At 47.0% G+C, this 23,152-nt stretch overlaps 8 protein-coding genes across 8 annotated transcripts; 3 read left to right on the top strand and 5 right to left on the bottom strand.

Annotated features, from left to right (window-relative positions):
• Positions 1-68: 68 nt before the first annotated feature.
• On the top strand, positions 69-1,188 carry PGRI_067350 (sterol desaturase family protein; the record flags this gene model as incomplete). Its single annotated transcript, XM_040794449.1, has 2 exons — positions 69-337; positions 408-1,188. The coding sequence occupies 2 exons, from the start codon at positions 69-71 to the stop codon at positions 1,186-1,188; spliced, it is 1,050 nt and encodes a 349-aa protein (XP_040649699.1).
• A 544-nt stretch (positions 1,189-1,732) lies between these two features.
• On the bottom strand, positions 1,733-2,476 carry PGRI_067340 (uncharacterized protein; the record flags this gene model as incomplete). Its single annotated transcript, XM_040794448.1, has 1 exon — positions 1,733-2,476. The coding sequence occupies one exon, from the start codon at positions 2,474-2,476 to the stop codon at positions 1,733-1,735; it is 744 nt and encodes a 247-aa protein (XP_040649698.1).
• Positions 2,477-3,339: 863 nt separating this feature from the next.
• PGRI_067330 (pepsin-like aspartic protease) lies at positions 3,340-4,822 on the bottom strand (the record flags this gene model as incomplete). The annotated part of the gene is made up of 3 exons (XM_040794447.1): positions 3,340-4,283; positions 4,341-4,659; positions 4,727-4,822. 3 exons carry the CDS (start codon positions 4,820-4,822, stop codon positions 3,340-3,342), a joined length of 1,359 nt encoding a protein of 452 aa, XP_040649697.1.
• A 1,830-nt stretch (positions 4,823-6,652) lies between these two features.
• PGRI_067320 (Aminoacyl-tRNA synthetase, class Ic) lies at positions 6,653-9,614 on the bottom strand (the record flags this gene model as incomplete). Its single annotated transcript, XM_040794446.1, has 10 exons — positions 6,653-7,101; positions 7,166-7,284; positions 7,332-7,447; positions 7,500-7,580; positions 7,646-7,752; positions 8,483-8,629; positions 8,700-9,124; positions 9,191-9,235; positions 9,292-9,509; positions 9,564-9,614. 10 exons carry the CDS (start codon positions 9,612-9,614, stop codon positions 6,653-6,655), a joined length of 1,758 nt encoding a protein of 585 aa, XP_040649696.1.
• Positions 9,615-10,157: 543 nt separating this feature from the next.
• On the top strand, positions 10,158-11,444 carry PGRI_067310 (purine-nucleoside phosphorylase; the record flags this gene model as incomplete). Its single annotated transcript, XM_040794445.1, has 6 exons — positions 10,158-10,359; positions 10,414-10,492; positions 10,545-10,624; positions 10,695-11,019; positions 11,070-11,349; positions 11,400-11,444. The coding sequence occupies 6 exons, from the start codon at positions 10,158-10,160 to the stop codon at positions 11,442-11,444; spliced, it is 1,011 nt and encodes a 336-aa protein (XP_040649695.1).
• A 173-nt stretch (positions 11,445-11,617) lies between these two features.
• On the bottom strand, positions 11,618-12,566 carry PGRI_067300 (Fcf2 domain-containing protein; the record flags this gene model as incomplete). Its single annotated transcript, XM_040794444.1, has 3 exons — positions 11,618-11,992; positions 12,220-12,370; positions 12,427-12,566. 3 exons carry the CDS (start codon positions 12,564-12,566, stop codon positions 11,618-11,620), a joined length of 666 nt encoding a protein of 221 aa, XP_040649694.1.
• Positions 12,567-14,995: 2,429 nt separating this feature from the next.
• On the bottom strand, positions 14,996-17,760 carry PGRI_067290 (Rab GTPase-binding exocyst subunit SEC15; the record flags this gene model as incomplete). The annotated part of the gene is made up of 9 exons (XM_040794443.1): positions 14,996-15,074; positions 15,134-15,384; positions 15,443-15,892; positions 15,943-16,078; positions 16,142-16,251; positions 16,301-16,402; positions 16,460-16,591; positions 16,675-17,667; positions 17,722-17,760. 9 exons carry the CDS (start codon positions 17,758-17,760, stop codon positions 14,996-14,998), a joined length of 2,292 nt encoding a protein of 763 aa, XP_040649693.1.
• A 1,646-nt stretch (positions 17,761-19,406) lies between these two features.
• Positions 19,407-22,578, top strand: PGRI_067280 (putative meiosis protein MEI2; the record flags this gene model as incomplete). Its single annotated transcript, XM_040794442.1, has 14 exons — positions 19,407-19,540; positions 19,604-20,282; positions 20,337-20,765; positions 20,825-21,118; positions 21,175-21,210; positions 21,274-21,340; positions 21,393-21,411; positions 21,469-21,499; positions 21,572-21,589; positions 21,642-21,670; positions 21,731-21,774; positions 21,829-21,908; positions 21,962-22,064; positions 22,115-22,578. The coding sequence occupies 14 exons, from the start codon at positions 19,407-19,409 to the stop codon at positions 22,576-22,578; spliced, it is 2,427 nt and encodes an 808-aa protein (XP_040649692.1).
• Positions 22,579-23,152: the final 574 nt, after the last annotated feature.

The following is a 23,152-nucleotide window of genomic DNA, read 5'->3' as shown; positions in this document are numbered from 1 at the left end:
TTTTTTTGTTTCCTTCAAGTACCTCTCAATTCCTCTTCTCCTCCCCCACCCTATCTGTGCCCTCAATCATGGATATCATTCTCGAAATATGGGACACCTTTATTGGTGATCGCCTCTATTCGACACTCCTCCCCGCCTCCCTATCTTCGTCCATCTCGCTGCCGGCCTTCGTCAATGCGGCGGCGAACACTTCCATGGCCCTTTTTGGGCCGGAACCTTTTGTCTATGAACAGGCTACACAAATGATATATCTGGAACCCTCGAAATACGCATACCTCAGTGCTTGGCCCAGAAACAACATCTATCGTCAATTTACAAGCTTTTTCCTGATTACTTGGTAATGCGCCAATCCCTTCAAGACTTCATATCGCCGCTTTTCCGCAACATAAGAACTAACACTCAATTAGGATCTTTGGTCTGCTTGTCTACTTCGTGGTCGCAACTCTCTCGTTCATCTTTATCTGGGACAAGACGACTTACAACCACCCCAAATTCCTCAAGAATCAGATTGGTATGGAGATCAGACAGGCCATGTCCGCAATGCCTCCAATGTCCCTCTTGACAGCTCCTTTCTTTGTTCTTGAGGTCCGTGGATACGCCAAACTCTACGACACCACCGCCGAAGAGCCCTTCCCGTACTACAGCCTCATCCAAATTCCCTTCTTCATCTGCTTTACCGATTTCTTCATCTACTGGATCCACCGTGGCTTGCACCACCCCCGCGTCTACAAGACTCTGCACAAGCCTCACCACAAGTGGATCATGCCTAGCCCTTATGCCTCGCACGCTTTCCACCCACTCGACGGCTGGTCCCAGAGTGTCCCTTACCACGTCTTCCCCTTCCTCTTCCCTCTGCAGAAGTTCGCCTATGTCTTCCTGTTCGGTTTCATCAATCTCTGGACCGTCTTCATTCATGACGGCGAGTACGTCGCCAACAGCCCCATCGTGAACGGTGCTGCCTGCCACACCATGCACCACTTGTACTTCAACTACAACTACGGACAGTTCACCACTCTATGGGACCGTCTGGGTGGCAGCTACCGCAAGCCCAATGAGGAGCTTTTCCGCAGAGAGACGAAGATGGCCGACACGGAGTGGAAGCGACAGGCCAAGGAGATGGAGTCGATCCTCAAGGATGTCGAGGGCGAAGACGACCGCAGCTACTCCTCCGACAAGAAGAATCTTTGAAACGACCCGTGGACGGCTCCATCACATTCTTCACGACTTCACAATGCCTACTTGGTTCTAGACTACAGGGATCAATCGGGGCCCATTACAAACTCCCCGATGAACGGACTTCATGTCTATGCTTTCTTGGCCTAGGTCTTGGGTTCGGATTTTTGCATCCCTGTTATTCCCCGTGCCATTTTTTCACACTATTTCAAGTACATTAATTCGCCCTGTGCATCTTTTATCTGTTTTAATACTTACAAAACTGGCCATCAGCACTCTGCCCCGCTGGTACTCTACCCATTCTGTATATAAAGTTCTTTCTTCCATCTTTTTTTATATGGGCGTTCCAAATGTACTTGGTTAGTCTTCCTATGAATTTTTTTTTTCATGCGTTGGGAAGTTGGTCATCTTGAGACCGAAAATGTATGCATATATATGATAACAAGAAATACAAAACTAGTTCGATGTTATCCATAAGATTGAAATTAGTATTAAGAATCATCTATATATTTTGTTTCCATCAAGTACTCTAGCCTCAATGATATACACCTTGCGCTTGCTACCGGAGAGACTGTATGATAACACCTCGCGATCCATCAGTTACATGAAATCCATTCTCAGCCAAATCCTGCTCTTGACTTGGCCAGATCTCCGCACTGAACTGCCCAGATTCTGTAGAAGCAAGTCGTTTGTGAAGGGCAACCACCCGGTTAGCCTGTTTGGAATCCCCACACTCCAGCACCGTGAGTTTTGCCTTCAACTTCAATGACAAAGTGAGAATGCGGTGGTAGAATATATCCTCAGGCATGCAGTCTTCCACCCCGGAGCCAGAGTATGGAGGCACAAGTGCCAGCTTGGGCTCGAAGCGCTGCACACTGCGCGCAGTGGTGCCATTGCGGAACTCCGTTTGGGATATGTAGGGCGGGTTGGAGATTAATAGATCACATCTACTTTCTTCTGGTGTGCCTGCTGGTCCAAAATTTGGGAGGGTGTGGAGAATTGACTCAATGGACGGTACTGAATTGTCACTGCCATGTCCGAGGACATCGGCGCGGTGGAAGCGGATGTCGGTTGCTGCGGTGGGTTCCAATTGGCCCAGATGCAGGTTATGCTTGAGATTTTCCTGGGCTAGACCCAAGGCCTTGGGGCTGATGTCCACTCCTGTTATCTCCAGCTGGAAATGGGGGGCAAGTAAGGCGTGCAGAAGAAGCGGTATGCAACCTGTGCCCGTGCAAAGGTCAATGACGCGCAAGGGTCTCGCCTGTTCGGGAGAATTGGACGCGTGTTTACGGTCAAGGGCCATTTGACGGACTAATTTGGCTGCTTGGTATGTATATGATTCAGTTTCTGGTCTGTGCAATGTTGTCAGCAAGATATATCGCTTTTAGGAACCTGATAGCAAACCTTGGGATCAGAACGCCTCTTCGGCAGAGAATTTCTAAGTCACCGAATGGTTGGTCTCCGAGTATGTATTGGAGAGGATATCCTCTTGAGCGCATCTCACACATAGATCTCAATCGGGTCCTCCATCCTGCCTTTGATGGAAGAGATTGGCTATCGCGAACTGCCCGCTCATATAGCCAGCGCAGTTCATTGCGAGCAGAATCAATTGTGCGACATTCTTTGAGGAGTATGGGCAGAAGATAATTTTCTCGTCGGGCTTTTATGATGACAGAAAATGGGATTCGGGGCATTATGGAATTGGGGGGTGGTTAGTCGAGGAACTTTGGTGCCAAGAGATGCCACCCGTTGATGCCAAGATATAAATTATATACATCGCATCATTCACTATCTATCTGTCCTTTGTGAACACAATATATGAGTACCTCGCTATCGATAGCCATTGCTGATTTTCGAATGTTGATGCTGAAGGGGGGTATGCTTCTGAAGGTGAGGAAATCCAGTGTAAATAGGACGAGAATGTATAGGATAAGAATTGAAGGATATAGATCACAGCCAAGCATATGTATACAGACAACTTTATATTTTACATGCACACTACATTGGATCAGGGATTGAATAATTCAGATGTCGTTAATTTCATAACACATAAAACTACATAGTTTGGAGTATAACGGAAAAGAACTCTAAGTATGGCCTTCCCTGACTCCAGATACACCACAGTATGCAAGGTAAATACATAAGAAAAGTATGTGATCAAGTGTCTTAAAGCACCAGAAGAGCCCCTACTCCAGCAAGGCCAGCGGCCAGGTGTTTCGGCATAGCTGTCGCTTTAGGAATGGCCATGTTCCCTGTGGCAGAGGCCGAGCCAGAAAGGCCGGTGGAGCCTCCATGCGGACCTCCAATTCGAGCAGCGGCACCACCAACTGGGGCAGTAGTCACTGGGTTTGAGACTGCACTCGCACCTGGGACGGAATCACTGCCAGTTCCGATCTCCAAGATATCATTCTCCACCGCATTGAAGTTGGTGTTGGCGAGGGAGATTTCATGATTGGCGAGATCGTATACCACGTACGCACTGCGAAGGAATGTATCTCCCAGGACTGCGGTGCTGCCTCCCGCGGGAACGATACCGAAAACGCAGGCCCGCTTGCCGTCCTTGAAATAGAGGTCGCCAACGTCGATGACCATCTCGTCGATGCCCACGTTTATCGTCGGGGATGAGAACGTGTAACTGAGGGTGATGTCCTGGTCTGCTATATCGCATTCAACATAACCAATACCATTGTCCGCCTCGTAGGAGACTCCGAGGTTGTTGTAGATCTCCTGAACAATGGTGTCTGGAAGGTATGAAAGAGAGCTTCCCGAATCCAGTAACACACCTGCAGGAATGGAACTCGAAGAAAGGGTTTGTGTACCGGAAGAAGTAGTGAGGGAAATTTCAGTGAGCGCAATGATGAATTCCGCGTACTGTCCTCGGACCTTCTGGATGGGGACTGTTTGCAAGGTGCCGTGGTATTTCTTAGTGTTGACTCCACCAAATAAAATCGAGCCTGTGCTCGCATCCAGGTCATTCAGCCAGAGACTGTAGGCATTTGATTGGATTATTCCTTTGTCGACCATTGCCTTGGGTAGGTTGGCATAAGGTGAGTCTCCGTTTCTGCCAACCTGAACTTCATTTGCAGTATAGCCTATACCCAGCACACCCTCTGTAAAGCATCTATGTCAGCTGGTAATCAATGTAATCTCCGAGACGAAACACTCACCTGGAGAGCCAGACAAAAACCCAACGCCAAATTGGAAGTCTTTAATAGTTGTGCCACCGATGGTAAGCGTGTCGGTAACATAGTCCCCGATGGCGCTGGATCCATCGGCATAGCTAATATTGAAGTCGGAATTCACAAATGAATATGAAGAGGAAGAACTCGGGTCGTATGTACCTGATTGGACGCAGGAATTTTGGCGAGATTCACAGAGAGTAGAATTTGGCGTATTGCACCACAAATCACTACTTCCTGTGTCGAGAACCAGACGTAAATTCTGTTTTGGAGTACCCAGAGTGACGTTGCAGAAGTATAAAGTTTCCTAGGCAGAAACATTAGTATAAAAGTTCCCGATTGTATACTAAAAATATATATATATATATATATACCTCATTGTCTAATGCCTGGCTGACTGTCTCGGAACGTTTCCTTCTTGCTCGATCTCTAGTAATAGGATCGAGAACATCTCTTCGTTGAATATCCATTTGCACCACCGCGGGATTATCTCTTCGATGAAGAGTTATACCCCAAACTGGCAGTATGCTGACCAATAGGATCCATACATTTTTCATAGCGATCCGAATTCGGCCCGAGGGGTGATCGACGCGATATTCTCTTGAATTGATGTCCTTATGTGAGTTTAGGATTGGGCTAGAAGCAAGTTAAAGAAAGTAAACAGGTGAGAAAAGAAAATTAGAAAAGGTAAGGCCTGATGTCTAAATGTACTCGGCCCAGCCGGAATTATATATCTAAGCAGAGCCACTTTTAGAAATATAAATTATTCTATTGATTTAATACGGCTAAGGTGGAGTCAAGTGTTGTCGTCACCAAGCATAAACCCGTACATTGTACACCGTACAACGCACAATTCACTTTATCTAAACATACTAATTCAATAGATTCAACCGTATAAAAGAATAATCCGGCCTTGTGATGTCTTTTCAGTGGTCTCTTTAGTGGTCTTTTCAGTAGTCATCACATTGGTATGTTAAGTGGCCTCGTATATCATTCTGATTAAACTTTACATGTGCTAGTTCTATAGGTCGATGGCAAGAGAAAAGCGGAAAAGGGCTGTGCACACTACTTTTCCCAGTATAATCTTTGATGATCAGATCTAATCATTAGCATATGGCTTTCCCCTTCCGCTTTAGTGCTCACCCCTTGCCGCTCTTTGCTCACTAAGTAAAACTGAGCACCCGTGGACCCGTCCCGATAATCCCGATCCCGCTATAAGCAACTGGAATCTACCTACCTAGGTAGCACTCCCCTTCAAGCCACTTTCAACTCCTCAACACCTCCACGGGATACACCCCCCACATGCTACTCTATGGCGTGGAGCTACGCTTCCCCATGGAAATAGTGAGGTAGGCTATCGCGATAGAGCAGGGCTTCACGGCCGCCTGAACGCTGACTCGCAAGCTTTCGAGTGCTGAGTCCACGACCAAGGACCTTATGGGTATTGCACGCCACCCTGTCGTGGGAAGCCAGCAACTAAGCTCCCATGGCCATGCAATTGACGTTCAACTGCAGCCACTCGACATGGCAAAACAACGTGGCCCGAAAACGCAGCTTAGCACGAAGCCACCCACAGAGCGTGACGGTAAATGAACACTGGGGCCAGATTCATTGGCGTTCCCATTCTGCGGCTATACATCATGCGCAAAAGCATAGCCCCATATACTAGGATCGGGCTACGAGGCACTGCAACACGCGGAACAGCACCAGCACAGGAGCCGGAAACAATTACATCACAATTCAGCGTGTTTTTCCTGTATAGGGCAAGATATCAAGTGACATACCGGTCACGAATCCGCTGAAGCAGCTAGAATAGAAAGGTGACTGCCTTCCAGGAAATCAAGCAGACGACGAACATCCAAATGACGTTGCTCGCCACGTTGTTTATCACAGCGGCACCTTTGTGCTCCGCCAGTCGAACGCGCTCCGCTAACACCGCCAGGGCATGGCTGGGTGCTCTCTGAGCATCCCTGGAGCGTTCCCTAAGCACGCCTGAACGCTCACTGAGTACCTAGGTATAACCTGAGCACTACAAAATCCATAGATACCCCGGGCCCTTGGGTACACCAAGTAATCAACCTATGCTGTAAAATACTCAGTGAACAGGACAGCCCATAAAGCGGCGACACCCCGATCGGGAAATCCGTATGCACATGCGTAGGCAACATACGTAGTAGATGATGACGCGGATGACTCCACTTCCCACTTTAGGCTTCCGAGTCTATACGTACATATCTGACTCTTATACACTTATATTCTCTTACTATACAAATCATTCACTATGTACAAATACTTGCCACTCACAGACCCATAGCATCCCGAACTTGCCGCATGGTCTCCCGACTGTTAGCCCGCGCTGCTTCGGCTCCCTCCTCAACCACAGACTCCAGATATCCAGTCTTAGCTTCCATGATTGTAATATACCGATCCCGGATCGGCTGCAAATGATGGGAAATCCGGTCTGCAACATGTTCTTTGAGTGATCGGAGACTTGCGCTGTGGAAATCAGCCGCAATATCCTCGCACGATACACCTTCTAGGTGGCTTAGGATCTCGATGAGATTAGACACGCCAGGTCTAGAGACCGGGTCGTAGGTGATGCTTGCTTGCGAGTCAGTCAAGGCTACCTTGACTTTCTTGCTGATTTCGGCCGGTGAGTCCGTAAGGATGATTCGGGATTTCTCATCGGCATGCGATTTGGACATCTTTGAGGTGGGTTCCTTAAGGGACATCACTCGTTTGGCAGGGGCTGTGTCAAGTTAGTGTCTGTTCTGCTTCTTTGTTCGTTCTGGCACAGCCAGCTGTTATCTTACATATCAGTGCCTCTGGGATGGGGAAGATGGGCCCATAGAGGTGGTTGAAGCTGTTCGCGGTGTATCTGGAAAACTCGAGGTGCTGTCTTTGGTCTTCTCCGACGGGGACATGGGTAGCTCTGGAGATCATTAGTAAAGAACGCACCAATATAGACACGAATCATACCTGTGAACAAGGATATCAGCAGCTTGTAGTACTGGATAGGAGAAAAGACCAAGTCGCAGTTGTGCCCGTGCTGTCGAGTCATCAAGCGTAGTATCCTCTGGTAGCTGAAGTTTACTCTGGAGGGTGTCAATAGAATGCCTTTTATATAAAGATTACAGGGCCGCTCACCTTCCACTGTGTCATACGAGACAGATACCCCATGGAAGCCACCGTACTGAGAATCCACATCAATTCAGTATGTGCTGGCACCTGATGAATGTCAATATAAAGACCCTATTGTACTTGGCAGCCAACAGCTATAAGACAGAACCTACACTGGACTGGTAGAATATTGTAGAGCGTTTGGGATCCAGGCCCACAGCAAGCAACGTTGCAAATGCCTCCTTCCTCCATCTCTTCAATTGAGCTGGGTCTTGGGGCACTGTCAATGCATGTAGATCAACAATAGAGAAAAATAACTTGGTTCCTTCGGCTGCACTTTCCTGGAGCTTCACCCATTCATGTAAAGCTCCCAGATAATTGCCCAGATGAGGTACGCCAGTGGGCTGAATCCCGGAAAATATAATAGGCTCATGTGCTGGCGGGGTGGTCTTTGAGCTATTCCATCGATGGCATCTCCTTTGAAGGGAGAGCCCGCTTGGACGGATATGGAGATGTTTCGTATGCAACGACCCCAGTGAGGCAAATTCACGACGCATTGCGTTAGCGGACATCTCCAACAACCGCTTAGTCCGTGCGAGAATGGAAATTTTCTAAGTGCAATCACTTCGTAGTGCCGTAGTTCTCAACGATCCTGAAAAACGCGAAACGCGATATGTATCACGTGATCGATATCGTACAATGTATCCGTATAAAATGTACTGCGCATCATTGTTATGTACACCTATCATGGCAAATTCCGCATATTAAGCATAGCATCAGAATAAGGGCACGTCTATTGGAGGACTCGGTTGTGTCAAGCAACCTCTTTCAGTATGTATAAGCTTCCTTTCATCTGGGCTTAAATGAGAATAGTAAAACAGTAAAATACATATGGCCTAGATCAAGTAGGCTTTTGAATATAATGAAGACAGCGCCTGCAGCAAAGACACCAAGTCCAGATGTTCACGGGTATACAAGTTTAGCAGTAGGTCACCATTCCATCTATAGACCCTTGCGCTCCGCGAATCTCTCACTGTTCAAAGTATCGAATATCGTGCCCGGGGCAGAGTTGTCCTTGCGCTGACCGAATTGCGCAAGCTCGGGGCGAAGAGCTTCTTCCACCTCGGCAACAGAAGCATCCATAGCCTTACCAGCATCTGTTGTAGAATTGATGGTTAGTGACTTGATCAGCGAAAACATAAAGAGAAAAAAAAAGTAGAACCATACCAAGACTATCGTGTTCCCAAATATTTGCCTTCATACCGACCCCGTAAAATGCGTGCTTCCGGAGGAATGCAAGCCACGCCTGCACCGCTTGCGGGTTTCCATCCTTGATCTGTACCAGTCGACGGAGGGTGATACGTTCGAAGTTCTCCTGGCTCTTCTTGTGTACGAAGTTGCTTCGGGGGACGGTCCAGCGTTCAACGATGCGGGGGAGAGGCACAGGCCCGGACACGGGGAGGTTGAGGTAGTAAGCGGCACGGATGGCAAAGTCGGTGAAGAACTCCACGTTACGGACACTGTATGATCGCAATTGGAGGTCGCAGACTGGGAGGCCGTACTCGGCCTTCCTCCGCAAAGGGCGTAGGTATATGGCTTGCACGCTTCGTGGAAGTCGGCTCTCCTCGCCGAATGCTCCTAAACGTTCAGACCTACGAAATTATCAGCTGTGACCTTTGATATATTTTGGCATTGGGTCAATCGCTTCGGATACTGACCATTCTTTCACGCTAGGCTTGGTGATTTGCTCGGGCTCCGCCGATCTGAATTGTCAATCAGCCACAAACCTAAAACACACTGTAATTGAAGAGTATCTCACGCTTCTGGAATAGTCGATGCAGGGGCGGTAGCGGCGGGGGTAGCAGGGGTCGCGACGGGCGTAGCGGCAGGAGTGTCAGCAGGAGTAGGGGCCACAGAGGCAGCTTCTGCGGGAGCGACTGGTGTAGGGGTCGGTGTTGAGTCTTGAGCGGGTGTCTTCTCTTGCTCCGGCGGAGTTGGCTGGGTTGGGGATGATAGAGAGCGGAATGGCACAGGCACCTTTCATGGAGCTGTTAGCGCGGGAATTGAGAATCAAACAAAATGAGAACATACCCTGAGGCGCTTGCTCACTCCAAGTAAGGAGCGCGATGTGTATGAGAACATTGTTAATCGTGATTTTGAGGAAGATCCGTTGTTGTTAGCGGATGGGTTTTTTCGGGGAGCGAGTCTAGGGCGGTGAGTGGGAACTTGGATATAGAGAAGACGATTGAAACGGAGTACTCCGGGCAGTGATATCTTTCTTATTATATATTATACTAAAATTGATACAATAATGGCAAAGGCCAATATACCTGTACTCAGAGATTGATAATCCAATTTTGAATTGAAATCCCGAATATGTAACCTATACCCTATGTTACCTACCTTCTATAGATATGTTCAATGTTTCCTTACAAGTGATCAACTTTCTTACTCCAGCCCCTTTGAATAGAATATTCTGAAGACATCTAGAGTTATCATAGTTATCCTTATGTCAAATGATTTTTATTATGAATCGGATCATTGCACCCCCGCCAAACTAGCGACCTGGGCAATGGAACCATGTGACTCCGCACTTGGAAACGTCGCTTTTTGCAACCCTACCTTCCACTTTATATATTCTACTTCTTCAAACCCGTATATACGATAAGGCCGACTTCTGCAAAAATGACAAAAACAGACCTGTCCTCGTTCGAGCGGGCCAACGAGGCGGTTTCTTATCTCAGAACCAAGTTGCCAGAGGCCCTGCAAAAGCCTCACGTCGCAATTGTATGTGGCTCAGGGCTAGGAGGGCTTGCAGATACTATTCAGCCCGAGTCGCGTGTTGAATTTGACTATGCATCTATCCCCCACTTCCCTCGCTCAACAGGTTTGGTCATCTATCTTCAGGCTTAAAGAAGAGAGAGGTTCTAACATTCCACAGTCGTTGGACATGCTGGAAAGCTGGTTTTCGGTCTTCTTGGCCAGAAAATCCCTGCAGTGTTGATGGTTGGCCGTGCTCAGTCAGCTTAAGCCCTGATTTCTGCTTATAATTCACAACTGACCATGACTTAGTTACTACGAGGGGCACTCGATTGATCAGGTATCATTCCCAATTCGAGTGTTCAAGCAGCTACAAGTGAATACGGTTGTCTGTACGTTCTACATGATCCTGAATATAAGGTGTGATGTTACAGAATGGCAAGGATTAATGATGCTTGGTAGTGACCAATGCGGCCGGTGGTTTGAATTCTGAGTATTCTGTGGGGGATATCGTTCTGTTGAATGATGTAGGAGAAACCCCCGTTGAAGCTACCGAGTGGAGTGATTCTAACACCGGTTTACAGCATCTCTTCCTCGCCGGTCTGGCAGGAACCCATCCATTGAGAGGACCCAATGAAGATGAATTTGGAGTGCGATTCCCACCGCTATCTGACGCCTATGACCTTGAGCTCCGTCGTCATGTGCATCAGTCATGGAAGAAAGTCATTTCCCCCGAAACCAAGAGAAAATTGCACGAGGGGGTATATGCATTCTGCGGAGGTCCCACGTAAGTCACCTCCCACAATCCCTTCTGTACTTGATTCTGATAGCATCAAGCTACGAGACAAGAGCTGAAAGCCGGATGCTTCGAATGCTCGGTGCCGACGTGGTTGGAATGTCCACTGTACCGGAGATCGTCACTGCTAGACACTGTGGCTTGCGAGTGCTCGCCTTCAGTTTGGTCACGAACAAGGTCGTATTGTCCCCCGTGCCTCGAGGAGATGATGATTTGCTCCAAAACAAGGCAGCAGGCGAACTCAGCGCCCTTCTAGAGGAGGGCATGGCAGGACATGAAGAGGTCCTCGAAGCTGGCCGCGAGGCAGCTATTGACATGCAGGTAAGATCATTACATCAACCCTGGAAGACAATGAATTGACATCGATCCAGAGACTGGTTGTCGAAACCCTTGTGGATGTCTTTGATCGCGATTAAGACTGGGCTTGACATAGATGTATGCATATGATGATCTCAGATCGTGACGATCTGGGTCCAGCTTATTGGGTTCTCAGCAGGCGATTCCGTAGATTCCGTCGACATGTATAGCCATGGCCAACATGGGGTTGTTGCCATTCCTGGCATAGTTGATGAAAGTAGAGACCGAAATTTCACTTGTTCTTCCGGGATCTCTTTGCTTGTAGGTTCTTGTAGAAGGACTTCTTCCCGCTTGTTTTGCTGGCTTGAATGTCCCTGTATTTGGACTGGAAGCGTTTGGTGCTACGCTCGAGTGCCAATGTCTCCTCGACGAAGTTCTTCTTGCGATCCTTCTTGACGATACGATTGCTGAAGAACTCAGTAGGACCCTCGATGATGGTTCCAACCTGGGAATATTCGGGCGGTTTGGCCTTGCCGTTCTCCTTCTTGTAGTGACGCTTGGGATCAAGCACAGAACGCATCCGGATGAGCTGCAGATCTCTCTTAAGCTCTGGGGTCATTTCTGTCTTCGGGAGGTTGAACCACTCAGGTCCAGCAGTAGGTTTGTCCTATCAAGGGCGACGATTGTTAGCGATTGGCCACGAATATCGCACACCGTGAAAATATAGTAATTGTGATGAATGCTCAGAGTAACTATGAATAAAAAGGCTCTCACTGGTGCAGCACAGCCCAAAACGGACTGCTTACGCCGCATCAAGCGCTTCGCGTTGGGAATATTTTCCTCATAGCATATAAAAAAAAGAAAGTATAGAAAGGAGGCAATTGGGTGACTCACGGTATTCGCTTTCTTGATCTCAACCTTGCGAAGAGAGTTGGCCAACTCCCTCTGCTTTTGGTCGGTAATCTTTGCAGCATCGACAATAGCAACATCATCCCCCTGTCGAATGTATGTTTCCAGCGAGGATCCAGGTGACAATTTCGGAATCCTAGCGAAGATTAGCCCTGAATCCTAGCTTATTGAATCTTGAGAATGTGGCCATACCTGATGGATGCTAGATCATCAGTCTGGGTGCTCAGTGTATTGGGACCTCTCAGGCGAGTCTCTGCCTCGAGAAGCAATTGCTGAATTTGATCATCAGTCAGGTCTTCCTGAACATCCTGAACGCATGTTGAGTCAGCCATCCCTGGTGAATAGGGAGAGAAGCGAAAACTCAAGAAGTTTTAAGGTGAGTGGAGAGAATTTATATTTTTTCTTAGCTTTGCTTGCTCCTTCCCGGATCGGAAAAATGTTTATGAGAAATTTCTGCTTATGAGAGTGGAGTATTGTCATGTGACTCACAAATACTTATTATTTCAGTATCTGGTACAAGCAAATTGGTCTAGTTATTGCGTAAGTAATAAGTACTAGTACTTAATCTTAAAGTATTTTCTGAATGGTACAGCTGTATTGAAAGTCGAAGGCCCCAACGCATTCACCTATCAGAGGTATTTCTCTGAATCTTTAATGCAAATGCATATTACGTTCATTGCAATAGATAATCCAATGCTATACAACCATTCTACTATTTGAAACTAGACCTAAGTACATGCTAGAGAAATCCGTCCTAACATCTAAGATATAAATCCCATATATCATAGTCCATACATTGTATACATGTAGGTATTATACACTTGAGTTCGGAGGGGTGTGGCTCCGGGGAACGTCAGACAGCTGAACACCTCCAGCTTGGCACCCAACGCGCGTTGAGAACCCAGGCTTCACATAGTCACTGGCTGTGATACTTGTCTGATTATAGATTTTATATCAAGTCCATTCGTTCTTTGTTCTTAGACCCTATACCCCACTTCACCGCATCTCACGCCAGATCGCGTCGCATCCCCGTCCCTCCGCACCATTTGCCCGACACACCTAAGAGGCTCCGTGTAGCTCAACACCAAAGCATGGAGCAGTCTCCGCAAGGCACTGCGCAGCAGGGCAGACAGCAACAGCAGCAGCAGCAGCCGCAACCGATTTATGATGTTAGAAATGGGGGTCATTATGGTAAGTCCCAAGTTTACCATTGGGCCAAAGCTCCGCGCCAGAATTACATATCGAGGTCTATCAAAGGGCTACTCTGCTAGATTATTTGCTACCTGGCGGTTATGAAATTGATATGAATGGAGGCTGACAATAGTCATTTATCTATAGGTGCTAGCGCAGCGGTATGTCCATTGCGGTGAGGCGCGCAAGCCTTACAGTCTTACCCTCACCCTATGATGATCGCGCGAAATGTCTTGAGTTTCAGCTAATGAAAGTTGTGTTAAAATAGCTCTCAGCGCAAGGTTATGCGCCAGTTGCCGAGTTGTACACTGGTACTTGGGCCAATGTAAGTTACTGAGATGACTAGATACATGTTGAGCTCGATACTCACCAGGACTAGGTAAACCAAGGCCTTCAAGGAACCGCACGTGATATCTTGACGACGTACTGGCAGCACGTCATCAACCACCTGGAATCAGACAACCACGACTACAAGATCCACCAGTTGCCATTGGCCCGTATCAAGAAGGTGATGAAGGCGGACCCGGAGGTTAAGATGATATCTGCAGAGGCGCCCATCTTGTTCGCTAAGGGCTGTGATATTTTTATCACTGAGCTGACTATGCGCGCTTGGATCCACGCCGAGGACAACAAACGTCGTACCCTCCAGCGATCCGACATTGCCGCCGCTCTCTCCAAATCGGACATGTTTGACTTCCTGATTGATATCGTTCCCCGTGAAGAGGCAACCTCTCATGCCAAGCGCTCGAGTCAGGCTGCCGGCACCGCCCCAGGGCCTTCTGCTGCCCCTGGTCAACTGCCTCCTGCCCCTCATGGAGTTCAACCACACCAGCACATGGGCCCTGCAGATTACGCCTCCCTTGGCCAGCACGGTATGCCCCAGGAGCAGGAGTACCGCCCTCAACCTGCCATGTATCCCGGAGCCGTTCAATCAGACCCGTCTGCGGCATACGGCCAACCTCAATCCCAAATGTTCGAGGGGATGTACGCCTACCCGCATCTCCCTCCCCAGCAGGTACGTAGTTGTCATGTCTTATCCTCAGCAGACAAGCTAATTTTTGTCGTTAAGTGAACGTGCCATCTGCACATGGTCTAGCCGTCATTTTTATTTATGTAGTCGATGCGCGTTTAAAGGCGAAATTTGGTCCGTTTTATCTTTTTTTCTCACTGTTTTTACTGTTATTATTTGATTCTCTTTACTATTATATTTTCCCACGCAAAGCAAGGTAAATGCTGTAGTGGTGATTGAGCGACTCCGAATCTTTGGTCTTTTGGATTCTTTACGTACGGAATGAGCAGGTTTGACCCTGGCCAGAAAAGAGGAAACGATATGTGGAATTCTGAAGGTTGTATGTGATATTAGACTCTTGATTGTTAGCAGTATCATGTATGTACCTACGTCTCGTGCAAATCTTGGAGTAAACCGAGGTTACAATTTGAGAGACAAGAGACATCCTTGGATGGTCCGGAGTCGTTTGATATGGCCTTTTTACTTATGCTCACAATAGGCCCCAAGAGGTACTTCATTGTCATAGTTAAAAATTGCATTACACATAACACACTCATAGATTTATCCAGTCTTCTTGAAGCGCGATGAGAGAGTCGCAAACTTATCCACCTTGGTGGGGGCTTGAACACTGCGTGTGAGCCTATTGGGAACTAGTTAGCAGGCAGCTCAGGGCAATCAGGTGTAGGTTTCAAACCGTACTTTTCAAGCAAAATAGGCCCTTGCATGGCATCAACGCGTCCATATTTCTTGTTCCTCGTGGAAATGTCGTAAAACTCGTCCGCATTGTCCGCTTGCATCAACTGCACGGTTTGCTGTAACTCGTCGAGGTTCTCCCGAAGAATTGGGACATTCAAGCTATCCACGAATTCGGCAAGGTATTCAACGTCTTTTGCTAATGCCGCCACTCCGTTAGGGTTGATTTTCTTCACATCAGGGGACAATGGTTGCGCCTATATGATTAGTCAGTAAACCTCTATTCCAATGGTTCAGGGTCCATATAAAACCCACCAGAATCATGTTAGCAGCATGGCTAAGGGCGTCAAAGTAGATGAGCTCTTTGATTTCCGTCGGTAGACCCAACAATGTGGAGTTCATGATGTTGGACAAGAATCGGGTCAACGTTTGCATATAATTGCTCGGCTCTGTGGGAGGCGTAGGTGACATCCACTCGTACTCTGCTGTCTCGATAAGGTCATCGATTTTGGAATTGACCACCTCGAAGATACGCTTCTCAGCAGCCTTCTTGTTGCTTTTGAACTTCTCAGTGGCCCTCAACGCGATTGAGATGCCGGTAGAGTTCTGTGATCGGGCTGCTGCTAATAAGAGTTCCAGCTCGCGGCAAGCTAGCTCGAAGTGCTCCAGGTTGATAAGAATCTGAACGATTTGACCTAGATATTGCGAGGAAAGACGCTCCACTAAAGTGTCACAGACTTCTTGTGAAAGGAGGTCATCCAGATCCTGCTAGGTTAGTTGTCAAGTCATCGTTGAGTATGTTGGTTGGAACTCACATTCTTCAGTGTTTCATCAATCACATTTGTATTTGCGAAGCCATCATTTGCGAAGAGATAGAACTGATTCAGGAAATTATGGATATCAATGCAACATAGCGGATACATTCGAGAGAATGGCAGGATGCATGGGAATCTAAGGCAGTGATTAGTTAGGTCTGAATAAGGACTAATTGGCCTTGGCTGATTCGAAACTTACACTTGTTCCTCACGAGGTTGTTCGGGGCTGTACCAGCTGACGTTGAGAACCTTGTCATACTCCTCTTGGGTCTGTATGGGCATGGGCATATAATCATCCGTTGACACAATCTGGAAGTGTCAGAATTTAAAATAGATTGGTAGGCGAGAACCGTCCTACCTCCTGGAAATCGTCACTGAATCTTTTCTTCAGAAGTTCAGCATATTTGCTGAAGAGTGTCAACAAGAAGTCATCAAAGACTCTCACGGGGAAGTTCCAAGTCTGTTATGCGGGATATAAGTTATTTGAGCCGATCATGATAGAGAAGGGCTTGCCTACATTCATCGTCTGCATGAATAGAGCAATCAGATTCTTGATGCTGAGGATGCTTTCAGCATTGTCGACTTCATGAAGTGCTTTCGATATCAACACTACAGCCCCTTGGCACATTGAATCCCAGAGTTCATCAATCTATTTGGAGGGGCGGGTTAGATCATTGCTAGAAGGCCTCTAGTTGGAAAGAGGCCAAAGAGAAAGAGGGTATGGTTTCTTACATCGACGGATGACCGAAGATCGGGCGCTCTTTTCATTGTGGCCCGTTCAACAATGGCAAATCCAGCCATCTCTTCCAAGAGATTGTGCAGACTAGAGCCATCTTCATCGACAAGAGTGATAGAAGACGGCAGCAAGAGCTCTTTCTGTTTTCGGCGGGTGGTCGCGTACTCAACTCGGAATTTATCCATATGTCCTAAAGACTGGTGGATATGCAAGCATTCGAACAGCGGCGTGAAGTCAACTTGAAGATCTTCATTCTGGAGCAGGTCATACTCTTCATCTTCGTCAGCCACCAATTCGATTGCAGAGTTCAAAGTGAAATGCTCTAGATAAGGAATTTTTCCCGCTCTTTGCTTTTGTCTTGTTTTCCTCTGGTCTGTGTGGAAGAGCGCTATTTCTCCAAGGTATTGAGACATTTCTCTAATGCGGTAAAGCCAGGTGTTAAGATCTGACATCACTGCTTCCGCAATAGCTCTTTGTGTCGCTGGAACCGAGCGTTGTATCATGACTGCAATCTTGTATTGCGTCACCCCCTTCAGATGGACATTTTGTAATTCCTCCAGCGCCCGCAACGCCGCGTAGTGGTTTTTCTTCGCCAGGAGATCATGGACTTGGTTCGCTAGGCGCAGCACCTCCAAGCAATCCTGAATGGCACGACTGGTCTCATCAATGTTCTGTCGGTGGCCCCGCGACTCCACCAATGCTTTCTTCTGCTCGGCCAGGCGTTCGGTACTAGTTTGAATCGATTGATTCAAGTCCAGAATCTCAGATGTCAAGCTCACAGTCCCCTCTCTAATCCGAAGCAGTGAATTGACAGATGAGACGAACTCCTGGTGATTTGTGTTGCAGATGCTTTCGATCTCGGACTCCTTGTCGCCCGCGAACCGGGAGAGTGACTGCAGCAATTGTGGAGTGCGGTTTCCAACACTGTAATCTCGGATTGAAGGAATGAGTTGATCCAGATAGTCTGTATCGGAGGGTGAGATGATAATCTAAGGACAAAACAGTCAGTTGAGGTACATTCTCCAACGTGTAGGCTGGCTCACTTGGTTCAAAACATGTGGCTCATTGAGCATTGGAGCCATGGGTGGCATAATGGCTCAACCTCATAGCCAGAGTGAAGCCCAATAGTCAATACCTCCCACTTGCTAAGCTTGCAACCTTATCGGTAGATAGATGATCTAGGTAGCTACTTGTTGGCGTTCACAGGCGGTCAGACGTTCTGCCACCAATGTGCATTACCGCCTTCGAGTCCAATTACAGACCCTGCTACTAAGTATTTACCCACTGCCCATTTCCCCACCAAAACTGACCAACTTTGAACCCTATTCTCTCAATAAATTTATATTGTAATAATTTTTCTGATAATTTTCAATAGAAGATCATTATCAGATTATTAAAATAGCTCTTTCCGAATAGTCCAATATATATAGCTGTTGAGTGACAAGTAGTTGAAATTCAGATATCAAAATAAATTGTCATTATATATAGCGAGAGCTAGTAGTTCCCATACTAAACTGGCGATCAGAATCTCTATCATGGCTTTGAAAATTGGCCACACTCTATGAAAAATATTTACGGATATAATTTCATAATATATTACATTGGGCTTCCAATTATAAATAAGATAAAAATAAATAAAAATAAGTTACAATATAAATTCATCGAGAGAATAGGCTTCAAACTCGGTCAGTTCTGGTGGGAAAATGGGCAGTGGGTAGATACTTAGTAGCATGGTCTGTATGCTTGGATTGTCTTTTGAAATCCTATAAACATTTTCCATAATTGAAGCTCTTCCGACCGTACAAATATACATTATGTGTATATTTGTACGGTCGGAAGTTATTCTCACTTTACAAATATTTAAGTTTGCGCGATTCCAGGCGGTTTAAAGCCCTATAAACCTCTATGCTTGACCATAAGCTATTCCCGTATAAGCTATATTTACCGAGTCCTATTAAAGCTGTCCGTACAATCTCGGTCTTGAAGCGATGCTCCTACTATGGATCAGGAGGCAGAGTATATCCAGGGCGACTTCCCGTCTTCTCCCTCTAGGGCTGGCAGAACTCATCCATGGAGGTTCAATTTGTGTTACACCGCTCAGCTCTAATCTCTTATCGAGTATTGGCGCTAGTCCCATTATGTACTAGCGTTGTAATTAGTCCCATTTTTCAATATCAAATTTATAGCCGTAGAGCTATGGACTATAAGATTCTAGCGCAGTGTCTTCAAGTTTCTACCATATTCGCATTTCTTTATCTCCTCTCCATACACAACCCTCACCAACCTATTTGGATGGTACTGCTTCATTTATTCTATCTGTGCATTTACGTATAGAAGTAACCTCCTACCTGCTTACTAGTATGGGTAGATAGGTAGTATACATGATTATTCATTCACCCCGGTGCATGTAAAAGACTACATAGCATTCATCCATTCGTTTGCCATTTGTGCGCGCATAGCCCCACCTCGTCACCCCCGGCGACCCAGATCGCGACTACAACCTATGTCGCGATTGGGGAGTATTTAAAGCATCATTTCTCCATCACGATCTTTCTCTTCTATTTTCCCATCCCATTTCCGTAAACCACCTTCTCTACTTTTCCTTGACTTTAATTGCTACTTTGCGCCGCTCTGCCGCTCTCCCGCCGACAGATATTCAGCTTGTATGTCTTGAGATTGTCTTTTAATAAGATTGTCGGCTTACATTGGCGTTACTTTAGTTTCAAACATGGAAAAACTTCCTTCGACTCGAGGATCGCCCTCGAAGCAACTTGCTGCTTTCAACCCCATGGGGTATGAGGCTGTTGCCCAGAGAGAAAGTTCTGTTCCGTTGCCTGGAACTTCGACCAACCGCCCGATCGGGTAAGTGCGACGTCGTTTATACATACATTGGAGCAAATAGCCCTAATACGCTAACGCGCGCAGTGATCCGTTTGCTGGTTGGAACAATGAAATGCGACAGGGGTTTAACGTCCCCGCGTCTCAGGCGCCCGCCACTACTGCAAACCCTAATAGTGGAAGCTCTGTTTCTACTTATGCCTATGCAGCCCAACCATTTGAACATGCCAATATCTTGACTCAGGTTGGTGCGCCCGCACCCCTTGGGCGGGCTAACATGCAGACATCAGCCAACCAGTTTGAGTACTCGTCTCCTTCCTCGCAGGTATCTCCTGCAAATGCTGGTTCTGGTGGAATGCAATACTCGCCTTCTCAAGCCATCGCAGCTCGATCGCTGGATCAAATGCAATACTCACCTCATACACCATATCACGCTCGGGGGCGTTTGGGTGGATCACAATATCAACTCTCTCCCGTTCAGACAGCTATTGCCAACACTCGTTACTCGCCATCCCGTCAGGGCTTTAGCTATGAGTACAACCCCGCCCCTCCTTTTATGTCTAACTTGTTCACCACCACTAACAGCCCTGCTGTTGGAGACGCTCTTGATACTGCACACATCGATCCTCAAGCTGGTCGCTCTACCGGTACCATCCATTCACGATCCTCCACTGGAATTCATGATGTTGCTGAAAAGCATCGATCTTTTATCGTGCACAATGTCCCTCTCGACACCTCGCACCGTTCTGTCGTTATGATGTTCCCGGTAAGTTACAACACTAATCTGATTATTGGATAGACTAAAACTGACTTTATCAAGATCGAGGAATATCCTTCCCTTCAGGCTGTTTGCCTCCAACACATTGCAACTAGGGGCATGTTCTCGTTTTCGTTTGGCGATCTCAGAGACAACATCAATGCCATGAATAAAATCCGCTCAACTCGTCCTGGATGGCGCGTCTTCCCGTCCACTGTCCAAGAGATTGCTACCCTCAATGGATCCAATGAATCCGCTTCCTCTCCTGCACCTGCTCCCCAGGATGGTGCATTTGTGCTTTCTGTGTTCACCAACCAATGGCTCCTGGAATCTATGGATGGGGTTGTTCAAAATATCGTTGCTTCCCTTGGCACGCCACGTTTCTGCAAGCTCATCGAGACCGGACGAAACTCGAGCCGATACCACGTGGAATATTTCAACCTGGGTCATGCGGCTTACGCTGTTTCATGCCTCAATGGATTTAAGCTCGATGTATTTTGCCCCTCTTTTTCTGTTCTTGAAAGTGCAACGCTAATATTAGTTTTCTACAGAGTCTTTTTTTCGAGGTTTACCCAGTTGAGGAGAAAGAAGAGCTGCCTATTCTTTCTCAGATTCAATCGCCCCGGCGTGTTTCTCAAATTCAAACGCCTAGCCGTGCTTCGCACCAACGAACTCCTACCCATGGTTCTAACCTTCAAACACCTAACCGTGTTCCCCCTCAGAGCCCCGTGAGCCCATATGACCCCATGTCCAACGAGCTCGACAAGGCCGCCGGTTCCCCTAATAATAAGAATAACATTATTCATCTCGATCGGATCATGCAGGGACTAGATCTCCGCAGCACCGTAAGTTTGCTCCAATTCGCCGCAAGATCAATTTCTCACATATTCTATCATTACAGGTTATGATCCGCAACGTTCCCAATAAGCTCAATACAGTACGATTATCTCCATCTTCTTATGAAAACCACGAAGACTAATTTGATGTGATCATTCAATAGGATCAACTCAAGATGCTTCTCGATGAGTCCAGCTTTGGGAAGTATGACTTCCTCTACCTTCGGATGGGTAAGTTCTTCTCGATGATTCATTCGCTTGTTCCCGCTAATGCGTTCTCTAGATTTCTGGAACCGTTGCAAGTAAGTTCTGATTGCTCATTGTTGGCTTTCGATGTTGCTTACCATTTGCCCTTTTAGCGTTGGTTATGCGTTCATGAACTTCGCGGATGTGAGTATTTCCCCTGTTATCCTTTTCATCTGATGCCTCTTTCATCCGACATTTTACTAACATCTTCTGTAGCCACTTGATATTGTTACCGTGAGTTATATCCTTGGAAAATGTGCGATATGTACTTACCAGTTTCCTTTAGCTCGTTCGCGCTCGAGAGGGCCAGTCTTGGTATGTTCCTCCTCATTTTCCCTAATCAATTGCTTGTTCGCTGACCCAAGACGATCACAGGCCCGATAGCAGCTCTACGAAGAAAACTGAGATCTCCTATGCTAGTTCGTATCTCATCCGTGGTCAATGTGAGAATGATGTCTGACAAGTTTCAACAGCACTCCAGGGAAGAGATACTCTCATCAGCAAGTTCCGCAATAGTCACGTTATGACCCGTCCTCACGACGAACAACCTCGAGTGAGTAGCATCCTTTCCTTTCCCATAATGATACCGATATTGACTGAATATAGCTTTTCTACACCGACGGTCCTCGTTTAGGCAGTGAGATGCCTTTCCCAGCCCCCAATGACGCCAGTAAGCTGCGTCGCTCGGTTGCTAGCACTACCCAACAAGGTAAGATAACCAGCATGCCCTTTACTGGATCTGTTCTGACCCCTTCACAGGCCTCTTCTCACCTCGACCCCGATTTAACACTACGCCGCGCAGCAATAACCGTTCGCGTCCTCAGTCTCTGACCTTTGGCCAGAATTACCAGGGTCAACCTTCCTTCCGCAGTCCCCATAATTCTGGTGGACAATTCCAACATACCCGCAATGCCTCTAGTGGACAATTTGTCCAACCTATGCGCAATGTACCTAGTGGTTTTTCTCCTGTGAGGGCTCAGGATCATCAGGTTACCTCGCCACGACACTCTCGGTCCTTCAGCGAGACTTCCCGTGCTCAGGATCATCATTTTACCTCGCCACGACAGTCCCAGTCCTTCAGCCGGACACCCCGAGGCCAAGCTTCTATCCGCAATCCCCAGGATACTAGTGGACAATTGGCCCAACATGACCCCAATGGCTCTGATGAGGACTCTTCTCCCGTGAAAGCTGAGGATCGTCAGTTCACCTCGCCGAGGAATTAAGCCCTCACCACGAAGCCAAGCTCCCCATCCTTCATGGGTGTCTGCGTTCAAATTCGGTCCCGGCATATTCTTCAATACATTCTTAACCTGATGAACAACACAATCAAATCTCAATCCTTCGAATCGAATATCACGCATCGTTTTCGAAATGTTCAAACATCCCATCGAGATCTTACCGCGCGAAAATGAAAAAAAAAAAAAAAAATCGTTTTCAAAATGTTCAAAAAACCCATCGAGATCTTTCCGCGCGAAAAAGAAAAAAAAAAAAAAAAAAAAAAAAAAAAAATTCAACATCAAGATCCTTGACACGTTCTGGAAGGAAGGCTTTGCTTGAAACATTGCATTCTCTTTGCTTACCCTCTTTGAAAGAGATTGCAATTGGCCATGTGCCATTTTACTCTGAAAAATTACGATTGGCCGTGCTCGGTGCTGGTAAGCCTTCGAGATCACCTCGCCATCGACTTGTTCAGAAAAGAAAAGCATCCCAAAAAGAACTAAAAACCGAAAAAAAGAAGACAGCTAGCTGATGTGGCTACTTTCTCGGTTATCTCACCAAAGTTACCTTTGGCTACGG

This window comes from Penicillium griseofulvum (genome assembly GCF_001561935.1).
Source record: "Penicillium griseofulvum strain PG3 chromosome Unknown contig_91, whole genome shotgun sequence".
Taxonomy (NCBI): Eukaryota; Fungi; Ascomycota; class Eurotiomycetes; order Eurotiales; family Aspergillaceae; genus Penicillium; species Penicillium griseofulvum.
Note: the sequence above shows the minus strand (reverse complement) of the source record. Positions and strands in the feature narration are given on the sequence as shown.